Below are 15,806 nucleotides of genomic sequence, written 5' to 3'. Positions count from 1 at the left end.
CTCCGGTCCCGCGTGCAGGCGGCAGTGCCGGGCATTGATGCGAGAGACTCGTGCGAATTTCTCGCATAGCACATTCATGTGGAGTTTTTTACATGGATTGTAAAGCAGATCTGCTCCAAAAGCCATACAAGAGAAACTCCATGGGAACATACTGCATCCTGCATGGACAGATATTTGGTTTCTTATTTGACAATTTCTTTTTTTTTCCCCGGTTTTGACAGGTTCAACTACAAAAATAAAAAATTACAGTAATATAATACAATGCAGCGAGGCACCTTGAACATGCATAAAATCAGCTACAAAAGTTATAAGCCTGGCACAAGGATGGGCATCAAAGTGGGCACAGCAGGACGTTATTGAAAGGGTTAAATGACGTTGGACCCCTGATCTCACACTACCATTATAGAGACAGCGATGCCCCTCATCAAATTCAGGTCACTCCAGCATGGCCCTAATGGGTTCTGGGCATCAAAGTGGGCAAATAATTTTCAACTATTTAACCCTTTCAATAACGCCCTGCTGTGCCCACTTTGATGCCCATCCTTGTGCCAGGCTTATAACTTTTGTAGCTGATTTTATGCATATTTACATCAAGGCGCCTCACTGCACTGTATTACATTATCGTAATTTTTTTTTATTTTTGTAGTTAAACCTGTAAAAAAAACAGAAGAAAACCCGCAAAGCTCTAGCCCCCGGTACTGCGCGCCATTGTCTAGCTCTGAGGTACCGCGCATCACAGGCCGGAACTTGTAGTTCCTGGGAGGTTGTGGGCGGTGCGTCACTGCCAGGGTCACACTACAAGTCCCGTCACACCTTGCGCGCCGGCCTTGCTTCTTATCCGGTGTCCTTGCCTTCGGTCACAGTTTGCCCGGCTTCACCATGTTGTCTGCCCGTAGTTTGTTGGGTCTCCGCCGGGTAGTACTGGGCCACGTAAGATGCTATGCCGAGGCTGCACCGGCTGGCTCCCCAGCGATGAGCTTCACGTTCGCCTCCCCCAGCCAGGTTGTATGCGGTTTCTCGTGTTTTATTCTTGGAGTGCTGGGACATGTCACTGTATAATGAGGGCAGACAGTGGGTACGTCAGGGGGCACTACGGCCTCAGTGTGTCAGTGGCCTGGCCCTGTAGCCCCATGGGGGTTCTAGGTCACTGCTAAGGTAGGCAGCACATACATGGAGTAAAGGCCCACCATACATATTGGGGGATTGGGGGCAGTGGGCCAGCAAGCGATCACCGCTTATATGAGCCAGTATCGGATTTATGGCGCTTGCGCTTATCAGCTTAAAAAAAAAATCCAACATTTATTTGTCGCCCGGTATATGGAACGATAAGGGCCGAATTGGCCATATAAAGCGGAACAATGCCGTACCCAGGCTGGTCAGCTGCTCTCCCAACATTACAGCCCCATGTAGTTCTACACAATGTTCCAAATTATTATGCAAATTACATTTTTCTTGGGTTTTCTTGAAAAGTCGGTGCAAATGAGTCAGTCTAATAAGTCATCACCCGTTAGATTATACATTGAAACCTCCCAATGATAACAGTATAATCTCCAAAATAAATAAAAAATCAAAATGCACTGCTCCAAATTATTAGGCACAGTAGAATTTCTACACATTTGATATGTTTTAAATGACTGAAAATGCTCATTTGTGTAATCTGCAGCATTAGGAGGTCACATTCACTGAAGAAAAAAGCTATTTAACTCCAAAACCTCCTAACAGGCCAAGTTACATGGTAACATAGGAACCCTTCTTTGATATCACCTTCACAATTCTTGCATCCAGTGAACTTGTGAGTTTTTGGAGAGTTTCTGCTTGTATTTCTTTGCATAAAGTCAGAATAGCCTCCCAGAGCTGCTGTTTTGATGTGAACTGCCTCCCACCCTCATAGATCTTTTGCTTGATGATACTCCACAGGTTTTCTATAGGGTTGAGGTCAGGGGAAGATGGCGGCCACACCATGAGTTTATCTCCTTTTATGCCCATAGCAGCCAATGACTCAGAGGTATTCTTTGCAGCATGAGATGGTGCATTGTCATGCATGAAGATGATTTTGCTCCTGAAGGCACGTTTCTGCTTTTTAGACCATGGAAGAAAGTTGTAAGTCAGAAACTCTGTATACTTTGCAGAGGTCATTTTCACACCCTCAGGAACATTAAAGCGTCCTACCAGCTGTTTTCCCATGATTCCGGCCCAAAACATGACTCCTCCACCTCCTTGCTGACGTCGCAGCCTTGTTGTTGTTGTTGTCCACCAACCATCCACTACTCCATTCATCTGGACCATTCAGGGTTGCTCGACACTCATCAGTAAACAAGACTGTTTGAAAATTAGTCTTCATGTATGTCTGAGTCCACTGCAACCATTTCTGCTTGTGAACACTGTTTAGGGGTGGCCGAATAGTAGGCTTATGCGCCACAGCAAGCCTTTAAAGGATCCTACACCTTGAAGTTCGAGGACTCCAGAGGTACCAGCAGCTTCAAATAACTGTTTTCTGCTTTGTAATGGTATTTTGGCAGCTGCTCTCTTAATCCAGTGAATTTGTCAGGTAGAAACCTTCTTGATTATGCCTTTATCTGCATGAACTCTTGTCTGTGCTGTTTGTCACAAATCTTTTCACAGTATGATGATCACTCTTTAAGTTTTCGTGAGATATCTAATGTTTTCATACCTAATGCAATGACTTGGACTATTTAACGCTTTTCAGCAGCAGAGAGATCCTTTTAATTTCCCATATTGCTTGAAACCTGTGGCCTGCTTAATAATGTGGAGCGTCCTTCTTAAGTAGTTTTCTTTTAATTAGAATCACCTGCAAAACTATCACGTGTTTGATTGATTTCAGTGATCCATTGAGCCGTGAGACACAATACCATCCACAAGGTTATTTGAAAAACAAAACCGTTAAATTTGACACTTAATAATAATAATTTTATTTTTAAAAACCCTTAAATCCAATTTGCATAATAATTTGGAACACTGCATGCAGGCTGGTCAGCTGCTCCCCCAAGGGTTACAGCTCCATGTAGTTCTATGCAGGCTGGTCAGCTGCTCACCCAATGTTACAGCTCCATGTAGTTCTATGCAGGCTGGTCAGCTGCTCACCCAAGCGTTACAGCACCATGTAGTTCTATGCAGGCTGGTCAGCTGCTCACCCAATGTTACAGCTCCATGTAGTTCTATGCAGGCTGGTCAGCTGCTCACCCAAGCGTTACAGCTCCATGTAGTTCTATGCAGGCTGGTCAGCTGCTCACCCAAGTTACAGCTCCATGTAGTTCTATGCAGGATGGTCAGCTGCTCACCCAATGTTACAGCTCCATGTAGTTCTATGCAGGCTGGTCAGCTGCTCACCCAAGCGTTACAGCTCCATGTAGTTCTATGCAGGCTGGTCAGCTGCTCACCCAAGCTATGCAGGATGGTCAGCTGCTCACCCAATGTTACAGCTCCATGTAGTTCTATGCAGGCTGGTCAGCTGCTCACCCAAGCGTTACAGCTCCATGTAGTTCTATGCAGGCTGGTCAGCTGCTCACCCAAGCGTTACAGCTCCATGTAGTTCTATGCAGGCTGGTCAGCTGCTCACCCAAGCGTTACAGCTCCATGTAGTTCTATGCAGGCTGGTCAGCTGCTCACCCAAGTTACAGCTCCATGTAGTTCTATGCAGGATGGTCAGCTGCTCACCCAATGTTACAGCTCCATGTAGTTCTATGCAGGCTGGTCAGCTGCTCACCCAAGCGTTACAGCTCCATGTAGTTCTATGCAGGCTGGTCAGCTGCTCACCCAAGCTATGCAGGATGGTCAGCTGCTCACCCAATGTTACAGCTCCATGTAGTTCTATGCAGGCTGGTCAGCTGCTCACCCAAGCGTTACAGCTCCATGTAGTTCTATGCAGGCTGGTCAGCTGCTCACCCAAGCTATGCAGGATGGTCAGCTGCTCACCCAATGTTACAGCTCCATGTAGTTCTATGCAGGCTGGTCAGGTGCTCACCCAAGCTATGCAGGATGGTCAGCTGCTCACCCAATGTTACAGCTCCATGTAGTTCTATGCAGGCTGGTCAGCTGCTCACCCAAGCGTTACAGCTCCATGTAGTTCTATGCAGGCTGGTCAGCTGCTCACCCAAGCGTTACAGCTCCATGTAGTTCTATGCAGGCTGGTCAGCTGCTCACCCAAGCTATGCAGGATGGTCAGCTGCTCACCCAATGTTACAGCTCCATGTAGTTCTATGCAGGCTGGTCAGGTGCTCACCCAAGCTATGCAGGATGGTCAGCTGCTCACCCAATGTTACAGCTCCATGTAGTTCTATGCAGGCTGGTCAGCTGCTCACCCAATGTTACAGCTCCATGTAGTTCTATGCAGGCTGGTCAGCCGCTCACCCAATGTTACAGCTCCATGTAGTTCTATGTAGGCTGGTCAGCTGCTCACCCAAGCGTTACAGCTCCATGTAGTTCTATGTAGGCTGGTCAGCTGCTCACCCAAGCTATGCAGGATGGTCAGCTGCTCACCCAATGTTACAGCTCCATGTAGTTCTATGCAGGCTGGTCAGCTGCTCACCCAAGCGTTACAGCTCCATGTAGTTCTATGCAGGCTGGTCAGCTGCTCACCCAATATTACAGCTCCATGTAGTTCTATGCAGGCTGGTCAGCTGCTCACCCAAGCGTTACAGCTCCATGTAGTTCTATACTCTCTGGTCAGCTGCTCACCCAATGTTACAGCTCCATGTAGTTCTATGCAGGATGGTCAGCTGCTCACCCAAGTGTTACAGCTCCATGTAGTTCTATACTGGCTGGTCAGCTGCTCACCCAATGTTACAGCTCCATGTAGTTCTATGCTGGTTGGTCAGCTGCTCACCCAATGTTACAGCTCCATGTAGTTCTATGCAGGCTGGTCAGCTGCTCACCCAAGCGTTATATATATCTGATATCCGAGACAGACAGACAATTAGACCCTTAGACAACTATATATATATATATATTTAGATGGCGGCCCGATTCTAATGCATCGGGTATTCTAGAATATGCATGGCCACGTAGTATATTGCACAGTCACGTACTATACAGCACAGAGCCACATAGTATATTGCCCAGTGACGTAGTATATTGCACAGCGAAGTAGTATACAGCACAGAGCCACGTAGTATATTGGCCAGTCGCGTAGTATATTGCCCAGCTACGTAGTATATTTCCCAGCTAGTTTTGTCACAGGTTAAAAAAATAAACATATATTCACCTTTCCGAGGGCCCCTTGTAGTGCACGGCAGCTTCCGGGTTGGTATGAGCGCAGGACCTGTGATGACGTTGTGGTCACATGACCGTGACGTCATGGCAGGTCCTTCTCGTGCAGGCGCGCAGGGTCTGTGATGACGTCACGGTCCCTCCGGACTACGGAGGGTGAGTATAGCAGGTTTTTTTTTCTCTAGTAACCCCCCACGACAGCACACCTGGAGGATGTTACCCCTTTCCTAATAGGGACAGGAAATGACAAGAGGTTAAATAACCCCTCCCTCATCCTCCCCCTCAGTGTTCTTTCCTGTCCCTACTAGGGATGAAGAGGTCATCCCAGGTGTACTGTGTCGGCAGCGGTCACCCGGGGGGAATAGAGATAGTTTGGCCGGGCAGCTGGGATCGGACTTACGTCTATTCCCTGTCGCTGCTGCCGTCTCCTCTGACTCGGGACTCCTTCGCCACCATTCCGCACCTTCGGGTAAGGTCTGGGGCGTTCTTCGGCTGGAGGCCTCTCTGAGCTCTCCAGCCCTTCTCCTCCTCCGCGCGCGTGTGCACTTCCGGTCTGAAGCCGGCGGCAGGATATGACGTCAGACGCCGGCCGACTTCACTGAACTGGAAGGTCCTTGTGTGTTCCAGCTGGAGCGCTAGGAAGATAGCGTGGAAGACGTCGGCGTTCTCTTCCCACGTACTTCCGGACACCGGAGGAGGAGGTCCTCATCCTGGAGGACAGGTGCTGCGGTCCGGTCGCCTATATATTTAGGCCCTGGACAGGAAGACATCGCAGGTAGGACCACTGTGTGGTGAAGACCATGGAGATGTCTGCTTCCTCGCGCTCTGCACCTGCAGATCATAGCACCATCCCGGCCCCAGTGAGTAGTCTGGCCCAGGGTGTCCATTCCCTGATGTGGGTTATAGTCTTATGATTCCTTCTCCCTTCTTTTTAGGGGGACAAGGAACCCACATCAGGAGGCAAAACTAAAACTACCCGCAAATACGCAGTTTGTATGAAGAAGCTGTCCTCTTCATATAAGAAATCATTGTGCAAAGAATGCACAGAAAAGATTATCAGGGAGGAACAGCCGTCTCTGATGGATGAGATCAAAACCTTAATCCAGCATGAAATTAGAACATCGCTGGCCACTCTTTCCCAGCCTACACCATCTCCTAGGGGCCCTCCTGAGGCTAAGAAAAGAAAACTTAATCCACAGGAAGAAGGGCAGGAGGACTCTCAGGGGGAGACATCGGACGAACCCCCAGAGGAAGGTGAATTATCCTTTGACTCTGAGACCGTCCAGCAAGAGAGATACTATTTCTCTTCAACTAACATAGAAGAACTCCTCACAGCTGTGAGGAAGACTATGGAGATTGAGGAAGAGAAGAAGGCCCAGTCAGTACAAGAAGAGATGTTTGGAGGGCTTCGCTCTAAGAAGCGTCAGGTGTTTCCTATTCACCAAAATATCCGGGATTTAGTTCTAGAAGAGTGGGAATCCCCAGAAAAGAAGCTGACTACTCCAGCGGAAATTAAGGACAGATTTCCTGTAGATGCCGAGACAGCTTCATGCTGGTCGGAGGTTCCAAAAGTGGACGTTCAGATTGCCAGAGTAGCCAAAAAAAAACACGCTACCATTCGAGGATGCCTCCCAACTGAGAGACCCTCTGGAACGTAAGATGGATGGACTACTAAGGAAATTGTGGGAAACATCAGCGTCCTTATTGAACATCAATTCCGTATCCACTTGCGTGGCTAGATCGATGCATCGCTGGCTGGGGCAGCTAGAGGAGCACCTGTCCTCAGGCACTCCGAGAGAAGATATTCTAGCCTCTTTGCCTATCTTCCAAAAAGCAACAGGCTTTTTAGCGGATGCTTCCGCAGAATCCGTCAGAGTGACGGCGAGATCAGCTGCATTGTCAAACTCAGTAAGGCGTGCACTCTGGCTAAGATCCTGGTCTGGTGATATGACTTCTAAGATGAGGCTGTGTTCTATTCCTTTCAAAAGAAAGTATATGTTTGGACCAGCCTTGGATGATCTTCTGGAGAAGGCTTCAAACAAGAAGACCTTACCAGAACCTAGGAACCCTAGGAAAAGACCCTTCCGCGCTCAGCAAAAGCATACTCCTCAATACAGAGGGAAGGGAAAAACAGGTCGTTGGAGTTATCCAAAAGGAGGGAAAGACAGGAATCTTTTTCTTTCCCAACCCCAAAATCAGAGAAGGCAATGACGCTATCATAGTGGGGGGTCGGATCTCGAACTTCCTCCCATTCTGGCAAGAGATCGGTGTGGATCAGTGGACTTTAAGATTGGTCAAAGAGGGGATGAAAATAGAGTTCATATCATATCCCCAAAAAAGAATAAAAACGACAACGTTATCTACACCAAAGCTACAGTCCACATTGATAGCGGGGATAAAGGATCTCTTGGTCAACAATGTGATCTCCATAGTCCCAGAAAACGAGAGAAACAAAGGTAATTATTCCAACCTATTTCTGATAAAGAAACCAAACGGAACCCATCGGATGATAATCAATTTAAGACCTCTGAATCAATATGTAACTTACAGAAGATTCAGAATGGAGTCCGTCAGATCGACAACACCCCTAATAGGGCAAGACTTCGTCATGGCAACCATCGACCTACAGGACGCATATTATCACGTCCCAGTCCATCCAACTTATCGGAAATTTCTAAGGTTTGCTGTCACCAGAGGAGAAGCTATAGACCACTTTCAGTTCAATGTCCTCCCATTCGGACTATCCTCAGCTCCAAGGATTTTCACAAAGGTCATGTCCGAGGTAATGGCCTACATCAGAAGTCGGCAGATATGTATAATCCCGTACCTCGACGACCTCTTGGTAGTGGCCCCCACGGTTCCATTTCTACAGGAACATCTTCAAACAGTCCAGATCTTGTCATCCCTGGGATGGGTGGTAAACCCCAAAAAATCGGATATGGTTCCGTCCACAACGAAGATCTTTTTAGGGGTTTTATTAGACTCCCACAACCAAACATCTTTCTTACCCGAACAAAAGCGGTCCCTGCTTACATAAAAAATAAGAATGTTGCGGGACAAGAAGATAGTATCTCTAAGATGGGCCATGTCGGTTCTAGGGACCATGACATCATGCATCCAGATGGTGGCATGGGCTCAAGCCCACACCAGGATACTTCAGACCCATATTCTATCAAGCTGGGACGGATCCCCAGGTTCTCTAGACAAAAAGATCTGGATACCACCGCATGTAAGGTCTTCATTGACATGGTGGCTACAAAAAGAAAACTTAATAAGAGGAGTTCCCTGGTTACAGGACCCAGCAGTGACCATAACAGTGGATGCCAGCGGAAAAGGTTAGGGAGCTACGGTAGACCAGCACATATTCCAAGGATACTGGTCAACCGAAATAGCAAAGCAATCCTCAAATTTCAAAGAACTAAAAGCAGTAGAAGTTCTCAAAGCGGCAGTAACTCTTGTGCAGAATTCCCATATAAAAATATACTCGGACAACATGACAACGGTTGCCCACCTTCGCCATCAGGGAAGTACAAGACACGAGGATCTAAAAACAATATCAGCGAGAATATTTTCGTGGGCAGAAGAACATGTTCTCTCCATATCCGCCCTACATATAAAAAGAGAAATAAACGTACAAGCCGACTTTCTGAGCAGGACAAAGATCCATCCAGGAGACTGGAGCCTAAACCCGGAAGTCTTTCAGATACTGGTCAGAAGATGGGGACAACCAGAAGTGGACTTGTTCGCGAACAGTCAGAACACAAAGGTAGACCAGTTCTTCTCGCTAGACCCAATGAATCCTGGGTTAGCTGTGGACGCATTGGTCCAGCCATGGACATTCACACTAGCATATGCTTTCCCGCCGTTGCCAGTCCTACCAAGAGTCCTGCAGAAGATAAGGGCAGAGAAACTCAGGGTGATCCTGGTGGCTCCACTTTGGCCCAAAAGAAGTTGGTTTGGGGCCCTCATCAGCCTAAAAATAGATGGACCCATAGCACTTCCACCAGTCAAGAACCTTCTCTACCAAGGGCCGATACTCCATCCAGATCCCGAGAGGTTACACCTAAATGCCTGGCTTCTGAATTCTCAATTCTGAGGACCAGAGGGCTATTAAAGAGAGTCATTAAGACACTACAAAAAAGCCGGAAAACAGTAACTAATTCTATCTACCAAAAAATCTGGAAGACTTTTATCACATGGTGTGCTCCTGAACAACCTAACCCAGACAGACCGAACCTAGTCAGGATCCTGGATTTCCTACAAGATGGGCTGGAAAAAGGTCTCAGACCCAGTGCCCTCAAGGTACAAGTGGCAGCCTTGAGCTCTTATTTTGACCAGTCCTTAGCTGACCATAGATGGGTGAGAAGATTCATGACGGCGGCATCCCGCATATCTCCAAGACCCATAAGTATAGTCCCATCCTGGGACCTGAATATAGTCCTGAAAGGACTTACCCTTCCACCGTTTGAGCCCTTGTCATCCATAAGTATGGATAAACTCGCCTGGAAGACCACCTTCCTGGTAGCTATAACAGCCAGAAGAGTTGGTGAACTACAAGCCCTGTCAATGAGCCCTACATGAAGATTCTTCAGGACAGGCTTATCCTGCGATTGGACCCATCCTTTCTCCCAAAGGTCGTCTCTGATTTCCACAAGTCGCAGGAGATAATTCTTCCGTCTTTCTATCAGGAACCAAAGAATGAGGAAGAGGAACATTTCCATACTTTGGATGTTCGGAGAATGGTACTTTATTATCTTCAAGCATCAGAGAAGATTAGGAAGGATCAGAATCTGTTTATTCATCTTCTCGGCCAGAATAAGGGGAAGAAGACTTCCAAATCTACAATTGCGAATTGGATCAAAAGAGCGATCCTGGAGGCTTATCAAATTCAAGGCCTTCCACCATCAGAAAAGCTCACAGCTCATTCTACTAGGGCAACAGCTGTCTCCTGGGCCGAGAAAGCCAGTGCTTCCATTGAGCAAATATGCAGAGCGGCTACGTGGTCCTCGGTCCATACGTTCTCCAAACATTACAGACTTGACCTGATGTCAAAAGAAGACTTAGCCTTCGGAGAAAAAGTCCTTAGTGCTGTAGTCCCTCCCTAAATATTACTCTTGGGTACTGCTCCAGGTGTGCTGTCGTGGGGGGTTACTAGAGAAAATAGAATTATTCTTACCGTTAATTCGGTTTTTAGTAACCCACCACGACAGCAGGAGTAATCCCTCCCATTGCTTGATATACGTTCTGAAAAGAATAAATATAATTTGAAGCATTCCTTCTCCTGTGGTCCTTTATAATAACACTGAGGGGGAGGATGAGGGAGGGGTTATTTAACCTCTTGTCATTTCCTGTCCCTATTAGGAAAGGGGTAACATCCTCCAGGTGTGCTGTCGTGGTGGGTTACTAGAAACCGAATTAACGGTAAGAATAATTCTATTTTTTTTTTTTTAATTATTTCTAACATCACATTTTTTACTATTGATGCCGCATAGGCAGCGTCAATAGTAAAAAGTTGGGGACACATAGGGTTAATAGTGTCGGTAACGCAGTGCGTTACCTGTGGCATAACGCGGTCCGTTACCGCCGGCATTAACCCTGTGCTAACTGTGACCGGAGGGGAGTATGTGGGTGACAGGCACTGACTGCGGGGAGTAAGGAGCGGCCATTTTCTTCCGGACTGTGTCCGTCGCTGATTGGTCATGGCAGCCATGACAGGCAGCTGGTGAGACCAATCAGCGAATGAATAACTGAGACAGACAGAAGGACAGACGGAAGTGACACTTAGACAATTATATAGTAGATATATATATATACATTCATTCATTCATTCAATGCTTTTATTGGTAGAAAATCAAACACAGCACAAAGAACATTAAATACATTAAAATTGCAAAAAAGATACCTATACAGAAACCATGCCCTATTATAGGGGCAATGATAACTCTCACCAATGGTCCCCCAAAGCATCTAGATACAAATAATGTACATAATATGCAAAAAATGTGCAAAAGGTGGCTCCTAGATAATGTTCAATCTTGCTATAAATAAGTCTAAACCACAATGGGCAGCTTTTACACCAGTATCGCAGTACCATATGTGTTTAAAGAGGCATACTAGCAGAGAATTGCAGTGAGAGTAGAGAAGCACAATAAAGAGGGCTAAGGTAAAAAATGCCCAGTCTTTACGCTAGTATATCCTAACTTCCATGGTCCAAAGATTCAAAAAAGGAGCCAGCATTGATGATGGGGGACAGGAGGTGTGGGATAGGATCCCACGCGTATCGCTGCAGAAGGAGTGGCTTCCTCAGGGAAGAATAGCATTTTGTGCTGAGTGTGAGGCGAATATATGTACATACTCAGTGATTGTAGAGGGCATTCACTTGTACAAAACATCACCGCTGATCAGGCGCATAGAGCGATGCAAAGCCGCGGCCATATTGTCCATGCTCCAGGCCAGCAGATGGTGATAAAGTTGAGTGAAACGGCAGGGAGAGAGCATGGCACATGCGTGCAGTGCAGCGTGCCGAAGACAGTCGCGCGCATGCACAGGACAAGGCAAAAGGACATGCGCAGTAAGTGCGAACTGAAGAAGTGTCTACACAGGGAGCAAAGCAAATAGCGCAAGCGCAGGGGTAAGCAAAGCAAGATAGAGCAGAAAAAAAAAATGTGGCCAGCCACATGCACACATGTTTAAAAAAACAGGCGTCCGTGCCGCCCATCCACACCAAGTGCACAACCAAATCTAAATATGACCACATATCGACCGTAGTAGGCAAAGTAAGGGCCATAAGAGCAAAGGCTAAATAACACCATAAACAGGCAGTTATGTGTACATATCGACAGGCAGAGAAAACCAAGAACATGAAGAGACAATAAGAAAAAAAAAAACACTAGACAATAATAACAAACACAAACTATGTATCAACTAACAACTGACAAACAAAAATACAAACAACAAGACAATAGACCAATATAATAACACAAGACAAAAAGACAGCAAAATAGCATCAAGGAAACAGACAAGGGATGAGCAAATGAACTATAACCAACAATCGATTGAAGGTGTCCAATGTTCAGTGTTAGACCAATACACAATCAGCTGGCCAAGAGGCCATTAATTTCAAACCACTTTGTAAGTCAAAAGTCTCACAAATTCTATGTGCGTGTATTGTTTTTATTTGATAAACAAGTTGAATATAAAGAATGTGTAGCAAACACAGAATCGAAGTACATGATGGTCCTTTCCAAAATCCCAGACAATGCTATGATGAAAAAAAGATGCAAATAAAAAATGGGCAAAGACCCCATACGACACAGGCTCAGGCTCAAAAAAGTCTGTGGCAACACAAGGCCTAGCACAGCACGACAGACCGATGCATTGACCGCATTGTACACCTCTGCAACTAAAATGAGGAAGTGCAGGGCGGTCACTGTGAGCTCAGATCACATCTGTGCACTCTGATGAGTACGGTCAACGTCATTGTTCAATCGCACCAATCAGACCTGGCCCTGGTGACGCCGTAGCTGCTAGGCTCCAGCCTATTATTGGGCTCTTGCAGCACCAATCGTAAGCTGGGCATCAGTGTTTCAGGCAATTTCATTGTCTGAGACACTGAAAACGCTGTGATTGGCTGTTCAGTTCTGAAGAGTCAATCTGTGATTGTAGTTGCTGGGGTCGGTGCCACCACCCGTGGCTGAGTGTCGGTGCCCTGGTGTCAGAAATAGCAGACACCTTCATGTGATAACCGTGTGCTAAGCCACAGTGAAGGCATGAATGACATGATGTGCATATATACTTAGGTCATGAAGTCCTTCCCTTCCATGATGGTGTATATATTCGTCAAATGTCGGGAAGGGGTTTAGCTCACCTGAAAAGGTTAGAGTGCCTTTTAGGATCATCTTTAAATTTCACCCGAAAGCCAAATGTCCCTAAGTTGTTGTAGAGTAGTGTATATGGCTGCCTGACTGCGCCCTAACAAGCGGGAATCAGTTGTAACAAATGTTCATTGATTTCTCCAAAGCAACTAATGACCTCTTGTTATGGGTCAAGCCACCCATTTTGGCCAATGTTTATATAATGTGTATGGGCACTATAATTCCGGATCATGCACATTCCCACATTGCGGTTTCGCTACATGAGGCCTCTTCTGTACCTCCTATTAGGCTGCATTCACACTGTCAGTAATTTTCCCTCAGTATTTCTCAGCCAAAACCCAGAGTGGGTGATAAATCCAGAAGAGGTGAAGTGTTTCTATTATACTTTCCCTCTCCTGGTCTGGGCTTACACATACTGACCTAAAATTGACCTAAAACTTTTGTATTCTAGGCATTTATTATATTTAACATCTGCATTATAGGTTGGGATAAGCCATCAAAAGCTGGGAACGTTTCTATATTTTATTTTTTACTAATAGTGTTGATTAAATAGCTTCGAATAACTCCTTATCTGAATAGCTGTAGCTCTTACAGAATAGCTGCCTCTTGAACCCGGATACCTGGAGCGCTCCCGGTAATCGGCTGTCCGGCCCCACACTCGCATGTGTCGCGGCTGTGACAGTCATAACATATGGCTGGAGAGCTCAACATACAGGCGCCGCACAGCTGATTATCGGGATCCAGGTATCCAGATTCACGAGGCAGCTATTCGGATAAGGAGTTATCTGAAGTTATTCGATCAACCCTATTTACTAAGCTAAATACGTCTAAATTTTGGCTCCGTTTGCAGCAAAAACCTGACTTGCATGCCTAGCCGTACATTTTAAACTTTGAAAGACTAGAATGTGTGCCAAATACTGCAATAAGCCAACAGTAGGTGTTGGAAAGGTAGACAAGTGTCTAAAGATTCGAGACGTTTGGCAGTCTCAGACTGCTTGTTCACTGTACATACGACATATGTTATCATTGACCTGTACACATTCACCAAGGTGAATATCATGGCGGCACACTCACATGTGCCCCCATTCCCCACAGTTGTGCTTCTAGTTTATTCTTTGTAGTACGTGCAGTGTATTGGTGACATTTCTGTGGCTGTCAATGTGACCAGTGTCTTCTCCACAGGTCTTTTACAATGGTGATAATGTGAAGCAAGTGGATGTCCCTACAACAACAGGAATGTTTGGCATTCTGGCAAATCATGTCCCCACGCTACAGGTTCTCAGGCCCGGCCTCGTCACAGTGTTGAGTGAAGATGGGACCACTACCAAATACTTTGGTTTGTATTCGTGTGCTCAATATTACAGAACAGGGTAGGAGAAATTCTCCACTATAAAGTATAAGATAAGTCTGTGCCCACGGTGAGATTTTGACAACTGTGTATGTTCACTGTGTCAAAAACACAGCGTCTTACAGTTCCAGAAAAGTGGTATTTATAGAGATCATCTCGTGGCTGTTGGTTTGTCTTTTTTGTTTTTTTTTTGTTTTTTTAAACTTTGTGTAAGCTGACTTTTGACGCGAGTTTCCATTCTGAGACATGTCCATTTCATTGTGGGCACACTGGGTTTTATGTGCAGATTTTCCCACAGACTTGCATTAGAGGTGGGAAATCTGCATGGAGGAAAGCATTGCATACGCATGTGATCTGCATTTCACTGTGTCAATAATAAAGCTTTATCAAAGCTAAATACCAGGATGTATCTAAAACAAATCGGCTTTAATTAAATAAAATAAGCAAGAGACTAAAACCACAGTGATGAAATTGCATGTGAAAAAAACACACTAAAAAATGCAATGCAAAAAAACAAGTAACCTAATTGAATATCAGATACTCCCCAAAAGGTCACAGCAGGGACTCGGTCTATATGGGGCGTCCAGGACTTGTGTATTGGACATAGCCTTAAAGGGAAGGTGCCATCAAAAAAAAATTTTTTTTCAGAAATTGTAAAAATGTAAAGAATTAATGATTACATTTTCTTAAAAAATATTATCATTTGTTTATAATTTAGTAAAATATGAAAAATAATTTGAAAAGTTTTGGAATTTCCACTTTTAAACACTAGGAGGAGCAGCTGCTGAAATTTCAGAAAAACCTAGTGTACAACTAGCTCACATTACTGCACTGCAGTAATTATAGGCGGAGTCTGCTGACCTGTGTGATGTCTCCTCCCCTTCTGGGTGTTTGCTAAGGGATTAGAGAGGATGATATTCAGGAACCCAGTGAGCAGCCATTTTGTTGGTGACTGCAGAGTATGGCTGCCGTCACACTATCAGTATTTGGTCAGTATTTTACCTCAGTATTTGTAAGCCAAAACCAGGAGTGGAACAAATAGAGGAAAAGTATAATAGAAACATGTCACCACTTCTGCATTTATCACCCACTCCTGGTTTTGGCTTACAAATACTGATGTAAAATACTGACCAAATACTGAACATGGACGGCAGCCTTAGGCTACTTTCACACTAGCGTTGTTGGCTGTACGTTGCAATGAGTCATTCAGGAGTAAAAACACATCCTGCAAAGTTGTCTGCAGGATGCGTTTTCTCCCCATAGACTAACATTACCGACGCATTGCGACGTATTGCCACACGTCGTAACTGTCATGCGACAGTTGCGTCATGGTTTGGTGGACCGCCGCCACAAAAAAA

General features: G+C 45.6%; 1 protein-coding gene across 1 annotated transcript in view; it reads left to right on the top strand.

The window, feature by feature from the left end:
- The first annotated feature begins 799 nt into the window (after positions 1–799).
- Positions 800–15,806, top strand: part of ATP5F1D (ATP synthase F1 subunit delta) — a 41,256-nt gene continuing 26,249 nt past the window's right edge. Inside the window, exons 1-2 of the mRNA XM_069739844.1 lie at positions 800–1,002; positions 14,283–14,436. Coding sequence (XP_069595945.1) covers positions 880–1,002; positions 14,283–14,436 — 277 coding nt within the window. The 5' untranslated portion in view covers positions 800–879. The remainder of the gene's footprint in view (positions 1,003–14,282; positions 14,437–15,806) is intronic.

Source organism: Ranitomeya imitator, chromosome 1, assembly GCF_032444005.1.
Source record: "Ranitomeya imitator isolate aRanImi1 chromosome 1, aRanImi1.pri, whole genome shotgun sequence".
NCBI classification, from domain to species: domain Eukaryota; kingdom Metazoa; phylum Chordata; class Amphibia; order Anura; family Dendrobatidae; genus Ranitomeya; species Ranitomeya imitator.
Note: the sequence above shows the minus strand (reverse complement) of the source record. Positions and strands in the feature narration are given on the sequence as shown.